The sequence below is a fragment of the Callospermophilus lateralis genome, chromosome 14 (genome assembly GCF_048772815.1).
Source record: "Callospermophilus lateralis isolate mCalLat2 chromosome 14, mCalLat2.hap1, whole genome shotgun sequence".
NCBI lineage: Eukaryota > Metazoa > Chordata > Mammalia > Rodentia > Sciuridae > Callospermophilus > Callospermophilus lateralis.
The window spans coordinates 59,259,906-59,280,464 of NC_135318.1; the positions used below are offsets into that span (position 1 = coordinate 59,259,906).

Consider the following 20,559-nt stretch of genomic DNA (forward strand, 5'->3'; position numbering starts at 1 on the left):
TTTTAAATAAAAAATTGTCTCTAAGAATTTATTTCATGAACCAAACCTAATGGTAAAAAATAATAGCACCAGAAATATATTTACAGAAAATGCTCATATTTCTACTCAGGTATGCAGCAACCTAGACACTGCATCCCTTGTCACTTTCATTTCTCTTTCATTTACACTCCTAAGTGCTATACCAGTCAGGTCAGTGTCCCACGTCTACAGTTACTCGTGAGGCTGATCCAGGATGATCTCCAGTTTGAGGCCGGAGTGGGCAACTTAGCAAAACCCTGTCTCAATTTTTTTTAAAAAGGAGGGTGGAGAGCCTGAGGATGTAGCTCAGCGCTTACCATGTTCAATTCCCAGGATTGGGAGGTTGGGGAGGAACAAGGTATACCAATGGCATCTCTATGTGATTGGCCTTCGACCATCAGCTAAGGAAAACTGAGAGAATGAAGGAAATTCCAGTCTTTCCAGTAAATTGTTGCAAAAAAAAATGAAAATCTTCCAGGACTCTGCCTCAACTATCTTGAGAAATTGCTATCTTGTCCATGTATCCTTCTATCAACAAACTATAAAAACTGATTTTTAAATACCAGCTATTCAGGAGGCTGAGGCAGGAAAATGGCAAATTCAAGGGCAGCCTGGGCAACTTAGCAAGACCCAGTCTCAAAATAAAATTTTAAAAAGGGGAGTTGGGGGTGTAATTCGGTGACAAAGTGCCTGCCTACTATGCGCAAGACCATGGGTTCAATCCCCAGTACTGCAAAAAGTAAATAAAATTTAAAAAGGGCTAGGGATATAGCTCAGAGGTAAAGCACCTGCCTAAAGAAAGAAAAAATAAACTGATTTTAAACAAGATATGAGTTGTCCTCCCAGTACATAATTTGTCAAAGACTGACGGTAGGAAAAGTTAAAACTCTTGAGCAAGTTTATATAGTAACATAGGAAATAATAATGAAAAGATGACACCTGGGATTTTTTTTCTTTTTTAGAATTAAGTTATAGTAAAGTTCTGACCTTTTTTGAGTGGGAAGGTACTGGGGATTGAATCCAAGGGTGCTCTACCACTGAGCTACATCCCTAACCCTTTTTAAAATTTTGTTTTGAGATAGAGTCTTGCTAAGTTGCCGAGTCTGGCCTCAAACTTGGGATCATTCTGAGTCAGCCTCATGAGTAGCTGGGATTACAGATGTGGGACACTGTGACTGGCGGTAAAGTTTTAACATGTTAATAAGCCTGAAACAAGGGCAAATTCTGGGACATGATGTCCTAAGAATGAATTTGATAGTCAAGGTGATGATAGTTTAAATCTGATAGTCCTCTGGAGACTAAGTTTTCCCAGTTGTATAAATTGGCAGAAACTTATTATATTAAAACAGACCATTTCCTTTCTTTTTTTTTTATTTTGATGGCGATAATTTTTAATTTTGCCTCACTTTATTAAAGTAAAACTGACAAAATTTGCTCCAATTTACACTGCACTTGTTTTAATATATATATATATAAACCTTATGAAATTATTAAATCAAGGTGACATATCCATTACCTCATATATTGTTTTTTATTTGTGAGAACATTTACAATCTACTCTAATTTTCAAGTATACTTTATTATCAGTAACTATAGTCATGCTGTAAAATGACCTCTAAGACATATTTATCCTAACTGAACTTTGTACCCTTTGTCCAACATCTTCATTTCCTTCTCCCTCAGCCTCTGCAACCACCATTCTGCCCTCTGCTTCTTTGAGTTCATCTTTTCTTGGGGGGTGGGGCGCCAGTGGTACTGAAGATGGAACCCAGGAGTACTTAACCACTAAGCTACATCCTCAGCCCTTTTTATATTTTATTTTGAAACAGGGTCTCCCTGTGTTGCTTAGCACCTTGCTAAATGCTGAGGCTGGCATTGCATTTGAGATCCTCCTTCCTCAGCCTCCAGAGCCACTAGGATTACAGGGGTTTGCCACCACGCCCACTGAGTTCAACTTTTTTAGAATCCACATGTTAGATCATGTAGTATTTGTCTTTCTGTGCCCAGCTTATTTCACTCAGCATAATGTCCCGCAGGTTCATTAATGTAGTCACAAATGACAGGATTATCTTCTTTTTAAGTCAGACTAGTATTCCATAATGTGTGTGCATGCATGCATGTATATGTGTGTACTTTTCCTTATAGATTCATCTGTTAACTGGTTACTTAGGTTGATTTCATATCTTGGCTATTGTGAATAATGCTGCAATGAACATGGGCATGCAGATATCTCAAGGATACACAGCCAGAAGTGGAATTGCTAGGTCAGAAGGTAGTTCTATCTATACTATTTTGAGGAACCTCCATACTGTTTTCTATAATAGCTGTGTCAATTTACATTTCCACCAGCAGTGTACAAGGCTTCCCTTTTCTCGATATTCTTGCCTACACTTATCTTTTGTCTTTTTTTTTTTTTTTTTAACCCATGGACGCTTTACCACTGAGCTACATCTCCAGCCCGCCTTATTTTTTATTTTGAGACAGGTCTCCCTAAATAGCCCAAACTGCCTTTGAAGTTATGATCCTCTAGCCTCAGTCTCTGGAGTTGCTGGGATTACAGGCCTATGCCACCACACCCAGCAACTTTTGTCTTTTTGATAATAGTCACTTAACTGATAATGATATCTCATTGTAGTTGATTGCATTTCTCTAATAATTAGTGATGCTGAGATTTTTTTTCATATGTCTGTTAAAAAGAGGCCACTTTATGATTAAATATTGACCACACGGGGCTGGGGTTGTGGCTCAGTGGTAGAGCACTCGCCTAGCATGTGGAGGCCCTGGGTTCGATCCTCAGCACCACATAAAAATAAATAAAATAAAGGTATTGTGTTCAACTACTTCTAAAAAAATATATTGGTCACACATGCCAATACTGTCAAACTAATTCGAAAGTTCAAGATAGGCTGAGGAAGGAGGATCTCAAATGCAATGCCAGACTTAGCAATTTAGCAAGGCGCTAAGCAACACAGGGAGAACCTGTCTCAAAATAAAATATAAAAAGGGCTGAGGATGTAGCTCAATGGTTAAGTGCTCCTGGGTTCCATCTTCAGTACCACAGTCCCCCTGCCCCCAAAAAAGTTGATATATAGTAGTAGAGTGTTTGCTTAGCACATGCGAAGTCTGTTTTCAGTCCCCAGTACAGCAAAAAAGGAAAAGTATAGAGCCCAGCACAGTGGCACTCCCTGTAATCCCAGGAAATCAGGAGGCTGAGGTAAAAGATCACATATTGGAGGTCAGCCTCAGCAATTTAGGGAGGCCCTAAGCAATTTAACAAGACCCTGTCTCAAAACAAATATTCAAAATGGGTTGAGGATGTAGCTCAGTGGTAAAGCACTGCTGGGCTCAAACACTAATAAAAAAAAAATCCAGCTAAATAAAGCCCTTAGAAAGATTTTCTTCAGAAGTATTCAAGAACCACTTTGCCAATTACCTACTCCAAAAGATTGTTCTTTTCTGATTTCAGAGTAGAGCTAAGCCATTATCTCAAAGAACAACATTCTGCCTTATCTTCAATAAATGCAGCACTTTATTAAATAATGCATTACAACTGTATGCTGGAATCCTCAATAATTGCAACCCAGGGCTTCTCCAGTTAACATTATGCAAGGAGCTGGCAAATTTGAGGCATGGCTTCTTCTAATACTGATCGTAAGAAATAATTAGAAAGACAGAATTAGAGATAGCAAATTAAAAATCTACCCAATATCAAGACTTAAATATATAGCTACAGTAATCAAGATTGTGGTATTGGCAGAAAGATAGGCATACAGATAATGGAAAAGTGTGAATTCAGAAATAAACATATACAAATATGTCCAAGCAATGGTGGGGGAGGCCAGCAGTACCAAGGATTAAACCCAGAGGCACTTTACCAGTAAGTATCTCCCCAGCCCTTTTTATTTCTCATTTTGAGACAGAGTTTCCCTAAGTTGCTGAGGAGGGACTTGAATTTGGGATCCTCCTGCCTCAGCCTCCTGAGTCCCTGGGATTATAGGTGTATGCCACCATGCCCAGCCCAAGTAGTTTTTGACAAAGATGCAAAAGCAATTTAGTGGAGGAAAGATAGCTTTTTCAACGATTAGTGCTAGAATAAATAGATAGTTACAGGCGAAACAAAACAAAATTTAAAAAACTTCAACCTAGTCTCACATTTTATATAAATATTATATTACAAAAATCACAGCTTTACATTTTAGTAAAACTATAAAACTTTTAAAGAAAAAGACATAGGAGTTTTTAGATCTATAAAGCACCTTCTTAAAAAGATTAGACGACAAGCTACAGAGTGGGAGAAAAAACTTACAAACAACATATCCAAGACAATTCTCAAAACGCAACAATTTTTAAAAATCCAATTAGAAAACAGACAAAAGACATAAAGAAACAGAGCTGGGGTTATAGCTCAATGACAGAGCAGGCTCTGGGTTCAATCCCCCACATCAAAAAAAAAAAAAAAAAAAAAGGACAGGAAGAGACAAATCTTCAAAAAGGAAAAAGGAAATACAACAGATGTAGCCTAATGATACAACACCTGCTTAGCCAGCACAAGGCCCTAGATTTGATCCCCATCACCATCAATATAGATAGATAGATAGATAGATAGATAGAGCATGTGAAAAGATGCTAAACATTATTAACAATTAGGGAAATGTAAATTAAAACTACAATGACATATTACTACACTTATATTAGAATGACAAAACTTTTAAAAAGTCACAACAACATTGACAAGGGTATCAAGAAATTTAAACCCTCATGCATTGCATACTGAAATATAAAATGGTACATCTACTTTGAAAAATAAGTTTGGCAGTTCATCAAAATATAAAACACAGAGTTACCATATACCCAGCGATTCAACTCCTATATAAACATACAAAGAGAACTAAATTCATAATATTCCCACAAAGTCCTGTACCCAACTGTTTATGGAAGCTTTATTTGTAATAACTCAAAACTGGAAACAATCAAGATGTCTACAATGGATAAATGATTAAACAAGCTGTGGTGTAGCCATACTACGGAGAACTTACTCAGCAATAAAAATGAATCTGGATGACTCTCCAGAGAATTATGCTGAGTGGAACATCCTAACCTCAAAAGGTTACATAATGTATATGGTTCCATAAATGCAACTTTCCTTGAAAAAAATTATAGAAATACAGAAACAGATTAGGATTTGTTAGAGTTCAAAGAGGGGACAAGCTACTCAGGAGGCTAAAGCAAGGAAGATCAGAAGTTTGAGGCCAGATTGGGCAACTAGTAAAGTAAAATAAAACCGGCTGGGGTTGTAGCTAGGTGGTGGAGTGTTTGACTAGCAAGTGCAAGGTCTTGCAGGGGGCGGAAAAAGAGAAGGTGCTGGAGCTTTAACAAAACATCATAAGTGCTCCTTGTGCTGATGGAAACGTTCTGTATTTTGACTGCCAAGGTACGATGTCAATATCTTGGCCCTAATATTGTACTATAATTCTGGGGAAACTGTGTAAAGAATACAGGGAATTTCTGTATTATTTCTTACAAATGCATGTTAATTTATAATAATTTCAAAATTAGAAGTTTTGTTTGTTGCTTTCTAGTTTAGGAGTTTTTTGTTCTTTATTTTATTTTATTTTTTTTTTTTTGTACCAGTATTGAACTCAGGGGCGCTTAACCACTGAGCCACATCCACTTTCAATATTTTATTTAGAGACGGTCTCACTAATTTGCTTAAGGCTTTGATAAATTGTTGAGGCTAGCTTTGAACTCACAATCCTTCTGCCTCAGCCTCTAGGGTTACAGGAGTACACCACCACACCTGGCTCAAAATGCCCTTAATGACCCATTTTTCTTTGGATTTCAAGAGCTCTTCTTAGGGGCTGGAGATACTGCTCAGTTGGTAGAGTGCTTGCCTCACATGCACAAGTTCCTGGGTTCAATCCCCAGCACCCAAAAAAAAAAAGAATGATCAAGAGCTCTTCTCATGTCACTTTCCTCTTTTGCTACACCAATGCCTAAAGATCTTCATTAAACAGCTCTTTCTTACAAATGTCAAGGAACTTCTTTACCTCGTTTTGAAGAAAAAATAATTCCAAATTTTTTCCTTTTTTAAAAATGTGTTCCATAAACATATCTTTCCTCAAATCAAACTCTATATCAATTTATTCATGGTATAAACTCAGTCAAACCTAGTTTTTTATTCATATATATTGCTTGATAAGATCACATTTCATATCAGTAACCTTTGTAATTGTATTGTTTATTGCACCAGAGCTTCCCTAGGAAATGAAAATGGGTTGCATTTTGATGATTCTTGCTTATTTAGATGTTTCACTGGACAATGTGTGTTTTTAAACTACAGGAAGTAGAAGGGAGAGCACAAATGAAAGGGGAAAAGCAAAGACACAATTTGCAAAGGAAAAAACATAAAGAAGCAAGTTTTAAACCAGATGCAGTGGTGCACACCTGGAGTCCCAGCTATTCAGGAGGCTAAGGCAGGAGTATCACAAGTTCAAAGCCAGCCTGGGCACATTTGTGATATCCTGTCAAATTTTTGTCAAATTTTTAAAAATTAAGAAAAAAGAGGAAAAGGAGGAGAAAGAGGAAGAGGAGATGAAGGACTGGAAATGTAGGTCAGAGGTAGAATGCTTCTAAGTTCACTTCAGAAGAAGGAGGAGAAGGGAGAGAGGAGGAGGAGGAAGAAGAAAGTTTTAAAAATAAAGATATTGAGAACAAAAGGAAAAAAGAGACTTGGCTGGGATATGCAATAAGATGTCAGTGTCATAGTACCAAAACCATGCTTGAGTCAGAGTTTGTCATGTTCCAGGTCAAGAAATACAAGGCTAAGACAGAAAAACTGTCTTCTTCTACAACTGTGAAATCAGAGAATAAGTAAAACAAGAGAGCCAATATTTTAATGCAAATCATCATTTTTGGCAACTAGCCTTCATTATTTACCTAATATACAATAGAACATTATATAGAGCTCTAAACACTGGAAGCATCTAAATACTCTGATACAGTGTTGTAAAAGAAGTTTATTTTTGCTTTTATCTAATGATTAATCTGATTATCAAGCCACAGTAGTAAATGAAGATAAAATCACTACAGAGTAAGAGGCATGTTAATGGGACCATCTCCAAGACTGAATGGCAGGTAGGTGTTTTAAGAGTCCCATTCCATATATGACATTACAAATCACATTAAGGTAATATGATTGGTTGCACTGTGATAGTTCTTGCTAGCTTAGATGTTTCACTGGGTGATGTGTATTTTAAAGCTTTAAATTACAGTTATACAAATATATATGTTTATATTTATTTTATCATTTTGCTCTTGGAAGTTAACATATCTCAATTTATTAAAAAATTTATCTGGCTCCCAAAATCCCAGGTAAATAACTAACTTAATAAGGCTTACATTTCTACTCAGCATATTTTCCAATTTAAACAACTTAAAGCAGAACGTCTATGATTACTTTATTGGTTAGCAATGTCCCAAATGGAAAAGGTGAATTGACTTTACCTTCAAATTAAAGAGTGTTCCAAACATAATTATTATGGCCTTTATTTCTGTGCTAGATAGAATACACCCAAAATCATTTCTAGAAAAGGATCTTAGCCCTATCCTTGGTGCTATTTCACACTCTACTTCTTTGAGGCCTAAAGTAGTTTATTCAGGATCTTCAACTTTCATAAGATATTAATCCTACCCATAGCTGGTTTACTTTTAAAGCATGTATCATCTATACACAGAGCAAGAACATAGGCAAGTGACATACTCAGGAAAAAAAAAAGGTAGGAAAAAATATAACCTTGAATTCACTAATATTCAATACTCAGCAAAAATCTTAACTATTTATGAAGAATTAACTCACATACATATATTGCACACACTCTCTCAGATTAGAAATCACGGATTCTGAACACATATGCATTTTACAAGAAAATAATCTACTGCTTTCATATAAATCTCAAAGTGATCAATGACCCCAAAAGCGGGTGGGGAAAGTACATACTCAACTTCTACTGTAGGTATAAAATCTATACCTTGATTACACCAAAAGCAACAGAGAACTGCATTCCTGGACAACTTTATTTTGGCTCCTGCCAAAATTTTATTTTATTTTATTTTTTAGTTGTAGATGGACAGCATGCCTTTATTTTATTTTTTTAATGTGGTGCTAAGGATTGAACCCAGTGCCTCACACATGCCAGGCAAGCGCTCAACCACTGAGCTACAGTTACAGCCCCAAAGAACTGCTTTTATTAAATTGTACACTGATTATGCTAATGCTTTCACTAAAGCAAAGAAATAGCCCATCACATATTGCTGCATTTACCATATTGAAATACAGTCACATACCAGGGTCACCTTTGTCAAGAAACATGGGAAAAAGAATTTTCTGTTCTTAAATTCAAAACCAAGAATAACTGGTGCTCCTCCTAGTAATAATTTTTTTTTTTAATACTGGGGATTGAATCCAAGGGCATCTAACCACTGAGCCATATCCCCAGCTCTTTTTATTTTTTATTTTGAAACAGGGTCTTGCTAAATTGCTTAGGGCATCATTAAACTGATGGAGCTGGCTTTGAACTTACAATCCTCCTTTCTTGGCTTCCCAAGTCAGTGGGATTATAGGCATGTGCCACCACACTCAGTTACTTTTTAATTTTACAACACCATAATTCAAAGAATAACTGAGCATGCCTTTTTTGGCACTATCTACTGGAAATCCTCAAGACAACTGTAAAGACACTCAGATAGGAAGACCCTAACTGCTCTCACTGGACATCATATTTTTCTCCCTATCCTTATTTCCCCTTTGACCCATTTCCTCACTACCTTTAATGTATCTATTATGTGCATGTCTTTAATCATTTAGATTTTTTAAAACCACCTAATTACTTTCTAGAACAAGGCAGGGAAAAAAACAGATACAAAGAAAAAGAACCATCATTTTTCTAACCAGAGAAAAGAGACTGAGAATAACTCAAAGGCAAAGTTAGAACAAAATTAATCCCCCAACAGAAAAAAGTAGCCAAAATGTGGTATAAAATGTCAACATGAAATTCCATGCAATTTAAAGGAAAATGTTCAACAGTCTGCAAAGATCAAGAAATGTAAAACATAGTCAATAATATACAACATCAAAAATTTCATTTTTAAAATAGCCAAAACATGGGGCTGTGGCTGTGGCTCAGCGGTAGCACACTTGCCTGGCATGTGTGAGGCACTGGGTTCAGGTCTCAGCACTGCAAATAAATAAATAAAATAAAGGTCTATCAACAACTAAAATATATATATATAAAATAGCCACAACATTAAAATACTTCAATATTATTGTCTATTTTTTAGCTGAATTAATTTAATTTAAATGTTGGAACAAAATCCATGCAACACTGGTTTACCTTTGAGCAAGCTAACTTTCTTATTTCCTGACAACCCTAGCAGATACTACTGTATCATAATGGTTTTACTCTTCTTTCCAACAGTTATGGTAGACATCTCTAAGAAATAACCTATTAGTTACCTCGGGTCTCAAGTTGAAGTTCAGCTCTGTGTGTAACACTGTTTCTACTACTCCCCCTGCCACCCATTATTTTTGCTATGTCCCTCAAGCAAACTTCAAATGTCATCATTGCTCAGCATCTCAAATCCAACAGATTTCACTGACAAATGACTCACTAATTTTATTTCATCAAGTTGCTTATATAGAGAAGCTTAATTCTGATATGAGTAAATAAATTATTACATCACTAGCAAATACTAAGAACTGCACACATGTAAACACTCAAAATATTATTTTCCCTAATGACCTAATCAATATTCACACATATTGTATAAACTAAAGTTCTATGATAAATGCCATCTAAAACTCTATAATGCTTCTAAAGCCATTTAAATAATAATCCTTTCCAATAATTTTTATAAGTAAGTCATATACTAATTGTGTTGATTCTAGAAATGATATAAACATATAGATACATGCCATAACATTTTAAAGACTTTATTCAAATGTTGATATCCCCTGACTGCCTAAGAGTTTTGTGCAAAAAGGACATTAACTAATGACATAACTGTATTCACCAATAAAATCTCCTGATACCAAATTATCACGAATACTGATAATATTTTTATTAATTGTGTCTAAATGCCTCTGTTTATGAATGATTAAAATAATAAAGAAACAGATTTGAAGTTTTCATTCCTTAAAATACAATGGCTTGTTTTTTCTAGCAATCACAACTAATTTCAGTTTGTGTACTAACAATGCGCTTAGGCAAAGCATAACCATCAAAGGTCCTTTAGGAGTGCTGCAAAAAAAAAAAAAAAATCTAACCTTATAGAAAAATAAGCAAAGAACATGAAATGACAGTACACACACACACACAGATATACAAAAGGACTTAAACATATGAAGAGATGTTCAGCTTCACATATAATAAAAAAAGTCCACATTAAAAACTACATTGAGTTAAGCATGGTAGCACAGGCCTGTAATCCCAGCAGCTTGGGAGATTGAAGTAAGAGGATTCCAACTTCAAGGACAGCCTCAGCAATTTAGCAAGATGCTAAGGACTTAAAACATTAAAAAAGGGCTGGAGGCCGGGCATGGTGGTATATATCTATAATCCCAGCAGCTTGGGAGGCTGAGACAGAAGGACAGTAAATTTGAGGCCAGCCTGAGCAATTTAGCAAGGACCTCAGCAACTTGAGACCTTATCTCAAAATAAAAAATTAAAAAGAGCTGGGGGAATGTAGCTGATGGTAAAGCACCCCAGGGTTCAATCCCCAGTGCAAAAAAAAAGAAAAAAAAAATGCTGTTACCATACAGGCAAAAATCCAAACATCTTTGTATCGCTGAAGAAGCTTTGAGAGAACTTTGTTGGAAAAAAAATCATGAAGAGATGTGCTATCTCACAGACCGCTAAAGAAGGAATAAAATGGTACAACCTCTATAGAAAGTAACATCTACCAAATTACAGACATATTCCATTATTGTACACAGCAGTGATTCCTAGATTCTCACTTCAGGAATCTCTCCTATAGATACAGTATAAATTTTTTTTTTAATTTTAATATTTATTTTTTAGTTATCGGCGGGCACAACATCTTTGTTTGTATGTGGTGCTGAGGATCGAACCCGGCCCGCACGCATGTCAGGCGAGCGCGCTACCTCTTGAGCCACATCCCCAGCCCCGATACAGTATAAATTTAATTATAAATATTCAATGCATTGCTGCATTATCTCAGCCAGTAAAAGATGAAATAACCCAAGGATCCATAAATAAGGAACTAATTGAATAAACCATGGTATACTTACACATTACTATGTAGCTATATAATAAATAAATAAGGAAAATCTCCATATCAATATGGACAAATCTCTAAAATATACTGAGATTTAAACTGCAGAGCTCTGTATGCAGTATACTACTTAATTTGTAACAAATAAAAATAAAAAACAAAAAAGGAGAAACTAAGATCATATAGCATCTGTTTGCATAAAAAATTCAATGGAAGAATAAACAACAAATTAATTAAAAAAATAGAAGGAATGGGACTAATTATTTTCTCTCCCCTATTTTTTTGGGGGGGGGTGGGGGGATACCAGGAATTGAACCCAGGGGCACTTTACCACTGAGCTACATCCCCATTCCTTTTTTATATTTTTATCTAGAGACAGCGTCTTGCTAAGTTGCTTAGGGCTTCGCTATATTACATTTTGACTGATAAAGAGAAAGAAGAACTATACAATTACATGTAATTCCAAAAAATAAACGTTTCTGATATATTTATCTTATAATAATATCTTATAATAATATTTGTTTTGTTTTGTTTGCACTGCTAAGGGAATGAACCCCAGCCATGCTAGGCAAGATCTCTACCACTGAGCTACATTCCCGCCCATGTTGTTTTTTTTTTTTTTAATTTTGAGACAGGGTCTTGATAAGTTAGCCTTGAACCCAGGATCCTCCTGCCTCAATCTCCAAGTAGCTGAAACTACAGATGTGCACCACCATGCCTGGATAATTTTTAGAAGTTTTTTTTTTCCTCAAAAGCTGGTCATATTTTTGAAAAGTTAATCTGCAAATGTTATCTCCCATATAATTAATAGTTGATGGTACAATATTTTTATTCTTCTATCCCATTTAACAAATATTATTGAGCAACAACTACAAGCCAGGCACTCTTAAGGTTCCTAGGATATAGCAGCAAACAAAAGAAACAAAACCCATTCAGAGTCTGGATGGGAAGATATTAAAAACTACGTGTATCAGCCAGTAGTAAGTGCTATGAAGAAAAAAAAAAAATTCCTGCCCTCTTGTTCTCTGTCCCAGTAAATGGCACCATCATTCATCTGGAGCCTTGGATTCTTTCTGGACTCTCACATTTCTTGAACCCTCAAGTCTAATCTATCATTTTGACTGTACTTCAAAACATTTTAAATTCAGCTACTTCTCATTATCTCCTTCCCCTTAATGCCTTGTTACATACTGCAACCATCACCTCTTATTAGAGTAAATATCCCTACCCAGGATACCCTGCTTCCTCCCTTACTTGGTTCTCCACAGAGCAGCCAGAATGTCCATTGTTTAACTGAAGTGACAGCATGTCACTTTCCTGTTCAAAACTCTCCCATATTTTCCCAGACCACTCAGATTAAAATCAAAGTCTCTTCCTTAGCCCATATGATCTGAACCTAACTACTCTCCAGTTATCACCTCCTAACACTATTCTCCTCCTGAGGACCTTGGCACTTACTATGCTCTTTGTATGGAAGGTACTTCCCCAAGAAGTCATAAAGCTTGCATTTCACTCTATCCAGACCTTGACCAACAGGTTGGAACAACAGGACATCCCATGTCAAAGACCTAAACTAGACCTTACCTGTCATTATGTAACACTAATCACTAAACATTATATTAGGTATCTATTCATTTGTTTATTCTGTGTGTATCCCAGTAGAAAGTAAACTCCAGAAAGACAAGGACTTGTCTATTGTGTTCCCTGCTACACTCCAGAGCCTGGAAGAGTGTCTGGCATACAGATGTTGCTCAATAAATGAATAAATCAATGAATAAATTAGTTCATAAATAATAAAAATTAAAATAGTGTACCAATATTATAAATATAAAAATACAAATATATAAACATAAATATAAAGTAAAATAAAAAGAGCTGGGTTCAATCATCAGTACCACCAAAAAATATATATATATAAGTATATATTATATAACAATATATGAAACTGTATATAACACATTAACTGAAAAGGCAAGGTACACATGCAATAAAGAAATTAAGAAATGCAATAAAATGCATATGGAAAAAGTTAAAAGCAAATTAACAAATATAAGAACTGTCATATGCCAACTTCCCTGATCATTAAGCAATGTAATTAATACATGGTAAATATATTGAATGTCACTGTCCCCCATAAATGTGTACAATTACTATGTATCAACTAAAAGTAAAAATATAAGTGAATACATAAAATTGCACAGTGAAAAAAAGATTTGTGAGCCTGGCACGGTGGAGCATGCCCAGCTACTCGGGAAACAAAGGCAGAAGAATCACAAGTTCAGAGCCACTAAAAAAAAAAAAAAAAAAAGTTTGAGACCAGCCTGAGCAATGCAGAGAAACCCTGTTTCAAAATAAAAATGGCTAAAGATCTGAAAATGTAGCTGAGTGGCCCAGCACCTGCCCCCATGCACAAGCCCTGGATACAATTCCCAGTACTAGGAAAACAGGATGTTATGGCATGCCTGTAGTACCAGCAACTCAGGAATCTGAGGCAGGACGATCCAAGTTCAAAACCAGCCTCAGCAATTTTGGTAGACCCTCAGCAATTTAGCAAGACCCTGTTTCAAAATAAAACATAAAAAGGTCTGGGGATGTAGCTCAGTGATAAAGTGTCCCTGGGTTAAATCCCTAGTATGAGAAAAAAAAATGATAGAACTCAGCAAATGATTTTGGAACAACAGGACATCCCATGTCAAAGACCTAAACTAGATGGCTGGGGATGTGGCTCAAGCAGTAGTGTGCTCGCCTGGCATGCGTGCGGCCCGGGTTCAGTCCTCAACACCACATACAAACAAAGATGTTGTGTCCACCAATAACTGAAAAATGAATATTAAAAAAATTCTCTCTCTCTCTCTAAAAAAAAAAAAAAAGACCTAAACTAGAAACCCTTCCTTACATCATACATGAAAACTTGAAATAGATCACAAACCTGAATGTAACAGACAAAAATAATAAGATGTAAGAGCAAACTCTTCATGATCTTTGGTTGAGCAAAAGCTTCCTAATATGACACCAAAAGCATACACAAAAAGTAAATAAAATAAAAATAACCCAGCAGTGACACATGCCTATAATTTCAGACTCAGGAGGCTGAGCAGGAGGATCATCAAGTTCAAGGACAACCTCAGAAATTTGGTGAGGCCCTAAGCAACTCAGTAAGACCCAGTCTCAAAAAATGTAAAGGTCTGAGGATGTAACTCAGTAGTAAAGTATCCCTGGATTCAGACCCCAGTTCCCTCCTCCAAAGAAAATAATTAAAAAGTTGTGCATCAAAAGTTAAATAAGAGGCTGGGGTTGTAGCTCAGCAGTAGAGCGCTTGCCTAGCACATGCAACGCACTGGGTTTGATCCTCAGCACCACATAAAAGTAAATAAACAAAATAAGGTGTTGGTCCATCTACAACCAAAAAAATATATTAAAAAAATTTAAATAAGTGCTAGGCATGGTGATGCACACCTATAATCCCAGTGACTCTGAAGGCTGAGGCAGGAGGCAGCAAGTTCTAGGCCAGCCTCGCAACTTAGTGAGGCCCTCAACAATTTAGTGAGACCCTGTTTCAAAATAAAAAATTAAAAGGGCTGGAAATGTGGCTCAGTGGTAAAATGCTTCGGGTTCAATCCCCAATACAAAAAAAAGAAAAAAAGCTGAATGTCCACCAACTGATAGATAAATAAAATGATAGATGCATAGCCACACAACGGAATATTATTCAGCAACAAAAAGAAATGAAGCACTGATACATGCTACCATATGTGTGAACCTTAAAAACATGATGAATTATTTAAAAAGCATATGATTTCATTAATACAAAATGTCCAGATGTCTACAATAGACAAACCCATAGAGAAAGAAAGTAAGAACAGGGAGGGAGAGTGGAAACAAAATGAAGAGTAACTATTAAAAGTGTAGATTTCTTTTTGGAATGATGAAAGTGTTCTAAAATTAAATTGTGGTAATTGTTGCACAACTCCCTGAAGACACTAAAAGTCATTTAATTATGTTTTTGTTTGGGGTTTTGTTTTTGTTTTAAGACAGAGTCTCTCTAACTTTATGAGGTTGACCTCAAATTTGTGATCCTCCTGTCTCAGTCTCCCCAGTGGCCTATAAGAGTAGCTGGGATGCCAGATGTGCACCTAGCTAACTATATGTTTTAAATGATACTTCAGCTGGGTATGGTGGCACATACCTATAATCTCAGAAGGTAGGGAGACTGAGGCAGGAAGATGGCAAGTTCAAAACCAGCTTCAGCAATTTAGTGAGACCCTATCTCAAAATAAGAAAAGAATAAAAAGGGCTGGGGGTGTGGCTTAAGTGTCCCTGGATTCAATTCCTGCTACCAAAAAATAATAATAATGATAATGATAAATGGATAGGTGGATGATATATGAATTTAATCTCAAAGCTATTTTTTAAATGGCAATGTATTTCACTGTTTATTTTAGAGCTGGAAAGCAAATCTTAAAATGCAATTAGACTGTTAAACTGCAATTTTAGGGATGGATATACTAATTAAATTTTCTATCAATTTTCTGTTATCCTCTGTTCTTTAGTTCCTCTTCTATTAGAAAAACCTATCTTAGGAGCAGCTAAAAATCTGGTGTCTTAAAAATACTATCTCAAGTGGGGCCCAGCGGTGCATGCTTATAATTCCAGATACTCAGGAGGCTGAGGCAGGAAGATTACAAGTTTGAGGCCTGCCTAGGCAACAAAGCAAAACCTGTTTCAAAGTAAAATAAAAACAGCTGTGTTCAATCATCAGTACCGCCAAAAAATGAAATAAAAATACTGCCTCTAAGACAGAAAAAGTAAGAAAGACTTTTGAAGAGAGGTAGAGGAGTTTGACATTTACAGCTGAGGTGTAATTAAGGAAGAAAGTCTACTGCCTGACTTAATCAAACCTGCTTAATGATTATGATAGAGAGATAATGACAATGGAGGTGCATGCAGGGGAAGGCTAGAAATCTGAAATATCAAGTCTGTGCATGCTGCTGCCTCTGAATGGGATAAGGGGGAAAAAAAGGTGAGATCATGCTCTGTGAATATGGGCAGAGACAAGCTAACCTAAAAAGATAGTGGGTACTACTTATAGGAGCTAAAAAGACAGGGGGTACTACTTATAAGATTCAAGTAATTGAGAGTAAGATTCAGGGTTATATCTCAAAAGGAAGATGAAAGCATAAATGAAAATCTTCTGATATACAATGTCGGAAAAAGCAACTAAAACTGGTAGGATAATGCCATGATTTTTGAACACTGTGGAACACTGTCAAGTTTTGTGTTTGTTTGTTTTTGTTTTGTTTTTGCCAGTGTCTCCTTAAGGCAAAAGATCCCTTCATTCATATACCTCCACAAAATCCCATTTACAGTGGAAAAATAACTCAGTGATAACAATAAACAGAATGACATTCTTCCTAATGTCATTCATTCTCCCTAATGAATGACATTTGAATTATATTTCAATAATTTGAACCAAAATTCAATAAATTCTTAAAGTCAATATGATGCTAGAAAATCACAGACAAAACTTCAATGGACACAAATATGTATTATCATTTGGTTGAGGGTTAACATAAAAATCATGACAAATTAATAAGACTGATAACAAAGTTTTTATCACATATAACAAGAACAACAGCAACTGGAAACCACAGGCAACAACTCAAGATAACACGGATGGTGCTCTAATAAGGAATCCGTCCTAAAAACATGGTAATCCCAACTGCTCCAGTGGGAGTTGTGCCAGGCTGCCAACTGCAGCTCAGCAACCAAATTTCTTTACAGAACATTGAAACAGCATCCTCAGTAATTCTAGAAATATTTTATTTTGTGAAAACCAAATAATAATAACCATTAATGATGCACTTAGAGAACTATTAGTAAATAACCTCTTATTTTCAGAAAAGTAAAGACTATGAACAGAGAATCATTGACCCTTAAGAGCTTAAGAAATTGGGAAATGAGCTGAATGCAATGGTGTACGCCTGGAATCCCAGCAACTAGGGAAGCTGAGACAGGAGAATCACAATTTCAAAGTCGACCTCAGCAACTTAGTGAGGCCCTAAGCAACTTAGCAAGAACTTGTCTCAAAAGATAAAAAGGGCTGGGGATGTGGCTCAGAGGTTAAGAACCTCTGGATTCAATCCCCTGTACCAAAAAAAAGAGAAGGAAATAAGAGGACAGCTTGATTATGATCATAATGCAGTGCAAAGTGGACAATTATATAGTAGAATTAGGCCCCAAAAATCGCTTTAAAGGGGCAAAGGCAAACTACTAAGGACGGTTATTTCCAGGGATGGCACTGAGAATACTAGGCTAAGATTTGCCCGGGGCCCCCACCCCACAGAAGGAAGCTGTGCTGATCTTCCTTAAAGAACTGTTTCAAAAAGCAACCTTCCCCATGAAAAAGTAGGTGGAGAGTAGTAACTCTTTATTGACAGGAGGAGCAGTGACCCAAGACTGGACAAGGAGGATAAGCTAACTATCTACATACTGGATGCATGGAAATCAAAATGCATCACCTGAAAATACCAGGATGAATTAGTTCCACGGCACCAGTAAACTAAGGGGAAAGGGAAAAGTTCAAAATTAGGCTTAGTGAGTAATTTTCAACAGGAAGTATGGTAGATGGTAATCCCCAAGTGAGGCAGAACAGCAAAGAGTCTGTAGGCTAAAGATACAGCTCAGTGGTAGAGCACTCGCCTACTGCGCTGCAAGGCACTGGCTGGGTTTAATCTCCAGCACTGCAAAAGAAGGGGAGAAAGAGAGAGAGAGAAAGAAAGAAAGAGAGAGAAAAAGAGAGAGAGAGGAGAGAGAGAGAGAAAGAAAAAAAGAGAGAGAAAAAGAGAGAGAGAGGAGAGAGAGAGTGTGTAGTCTGGATCCAGACTGAGTAGGAATCTCCAGACCCACCCACTTTACTTTCTCTGTGACCTTGGCCAAGTCACTTAAGCACAATGTCTTATTTATAAAATGAGAGTAAGAATAGCACCTACCTATTAAGATTGTTTTTGTGGTTTAAATAAGTCGTGTGTGTGCGGGCGCGTGTGTGTATTTAAATAAGTTGAGGAAGGTCTGAGTTTGCTTTGACATCTCCAAAAAATAAAAATAAAAACGGGGGTGTACGTGCAAAGTAATGGTACCTGGGTGCGGGAGCCGGATAAATTTTCCTCATCGATAAAAACACCATGAGGCTGCACCTTGGGAAGATCTCAACCTCCTAACAAGGGTTCAAGGCGCACTGGCTCTCAGGAGAGGAGCACGGGTGGAAAGAAACTTCCTTCCTTCCTTCCAGGGCCTAGGAATTTCAGTGACTCATTTTTGGAGAAGTAGTTGTGATTCTGAGGCAAGAGTTTAATTTCAAGCAAGAGAGAGTGGAGTGAAATTTTGTTTTGTCTGAACAGCAGGACTTGGGGCTAGGGCTGGACAGGGTTTGAGTCTGAGGGAGAAGGATGATGTCCCCAGGGAGAAGACCTGCCACCATCTGTCGGGAGATCTCTTGTTCCCCGGCGCTGGGCTTAGCCTCTGAGGGAATACGAAAGCTGTCCCCGCCTGAAGAAGGCACATAGAGCCTACTGAGTAACTGGCCGAGAGGCGCTGGCGACCGGGAAGGGACCCCACGTCGGGGTTGCGCAGGGAGACCCGCCTCGCGCAGGATGCAGGTCGCTAGCGGGTCTCTCCAAAGGGAGGGGCTGGCACCGGCCCTACCGGCAGCCGAACCACACACAAATCCAAAGGACCCTGTCCCTGTCCTGCCCGTGCCCGCCCGTCGACGGTCCCGGTACCCGGGATACCTGAGCGTGGGCCCGATGCAGGCCGTGTCTGTGCTCTCGATCTCTCGCAAGATCCGCTCGTGTTCGGCCGCGGTCTCCAGGCTCTCCGCCTCCGCCATCTTACTCCGCTCCATAGACTGGGGGCGCCCGGCAGTGCGTCCCCTCCTTCAGCCCGGGTCACCTTTCGCTCCCTCGCACTAGCTCTCACACCCCAGTCTCCACAGCTGCCCCAGCCTCCGGCAACCCACAGAACGACCCCTCCCTCGGGCTCGGCACGCCCCCTTGCGTCATTACGCCCGCCGGCGTCCGCGCAGTGTCCGCCGGGATTTGTAGTTTTCTGGGCAATGCTGGGGGATTCTGTTCATTTATTCATTGAATCCACAAATACGTGTTGAAAGTCCACTGTAAGGCAGGAAAAATTAGCCACACTGTGTATACAGTGATGACCAAGTCAGGCAATGGCTTTACCCTAGAAATCTTAACACTTTTGCCACGAAATGCAAAAGGTCCGATAGCACGCGTAGGAAGAAAGATCTAACTAGTTGTCTGCTGACAGCGATCTTAGAGGGGAGCGGGGAAGTGGAGCGAGCTGGAGAATCCAAAACTTTGATCCTGGGCAGAATGTGACTGAAAGCCGGTTCAGAGAATAGAGTTCAGCAATCACTTCTGACCTGAAGGCTTCTTAGAGACAGGATTTATGTGGCTAAAAAGGTGTGACTGGAAGGTGTGAGGAGCACCCAGCCAACCAGGTGGAATTTAATTCGGAGTAAGGTGTAAAGACATAGTAGTTGCCAGGGACTATTTTTTTTTAATAAAAAAAAATAAATAAAATTTTTTTTAATAAAAAAAAAAGTAAAAAAGAATTAAACAGACACTTCTCAAAAGAAGTAAGATGAATGGCTAACAAGTATGTGAAAAAAACGTTCAATCTCTCAAGCAATTAGGGAAATGAAAATCAAAACTACATTGAGATTTCATTTTGTTCTAGTCAGAATGGTAATTATCAATACAAGTAATAATAAATGTTGGTAAAGATGTGGGGGGACAGGTACACTCATATAGTTGGCAGGACTGCAAATTAGTGCAACCATTATGGAAAGCAGTATATAGATTCCTAAAAAAAAAAAAAAAAAAAAAAAACCTACCATATGACCCAGCTATTCCACTCCTTGTTACATATCCAAGTCTTAAAATCAACATACTACAGGAATGCAGCCACATCAATTTTATAGCAGCACATGTTACAAGAGCCAAGCTATGGAGCCAACCTAAATGTCCTTCAACAGATGGATAAAGAAAATGTGGTATATGTACACATTAGAATATTACTCAGCCTAAAGAAGAATGAAATTATGGCATTTGCTGGTAAGTGGATGGAACTGGAGACAATCATGCTAAGTGAAATAAGCCATTCCCAAAAGTCAAAGGAGAAATGTTTTCTCTGATATGTGAAAGCTAATCCAAAATAAAGGGGAAGAAAGAAAAC

The 20,559-nt window shown here is 37.6% G+C and overlaps 1 protein-coding gene across 2 annotated transcripts in view; it reads right to left on the bottom strand.

Annotated features, from left to right (window-relative positions):
- Nucleotides 1–19,305, bottom strand: part of Exoc6b (exocyst complex component 6B) — a 603,826-nt gene extending 584,521 nt beyond the window's left edge. For both annotated transcript variants that reach the window (XM_076833080.1, XM_076833079.1), the window contains exon 1: nucleotides 19,095–19,305. In XM_076833080.1, the coding sequence (XP_076689195.1) occupies nucleotides 19,095–19,207 (113 nt within the window). In that variant the 5' untranslated portion in view covers nucleotides 19,208–19,305. The remainder of the gene's footprint in view (nucleotides 1–19,094) is intronic.
- Between the last annotated feature and the right edge of the window lie 1,254 nt (nucleotides 19,306–20,559).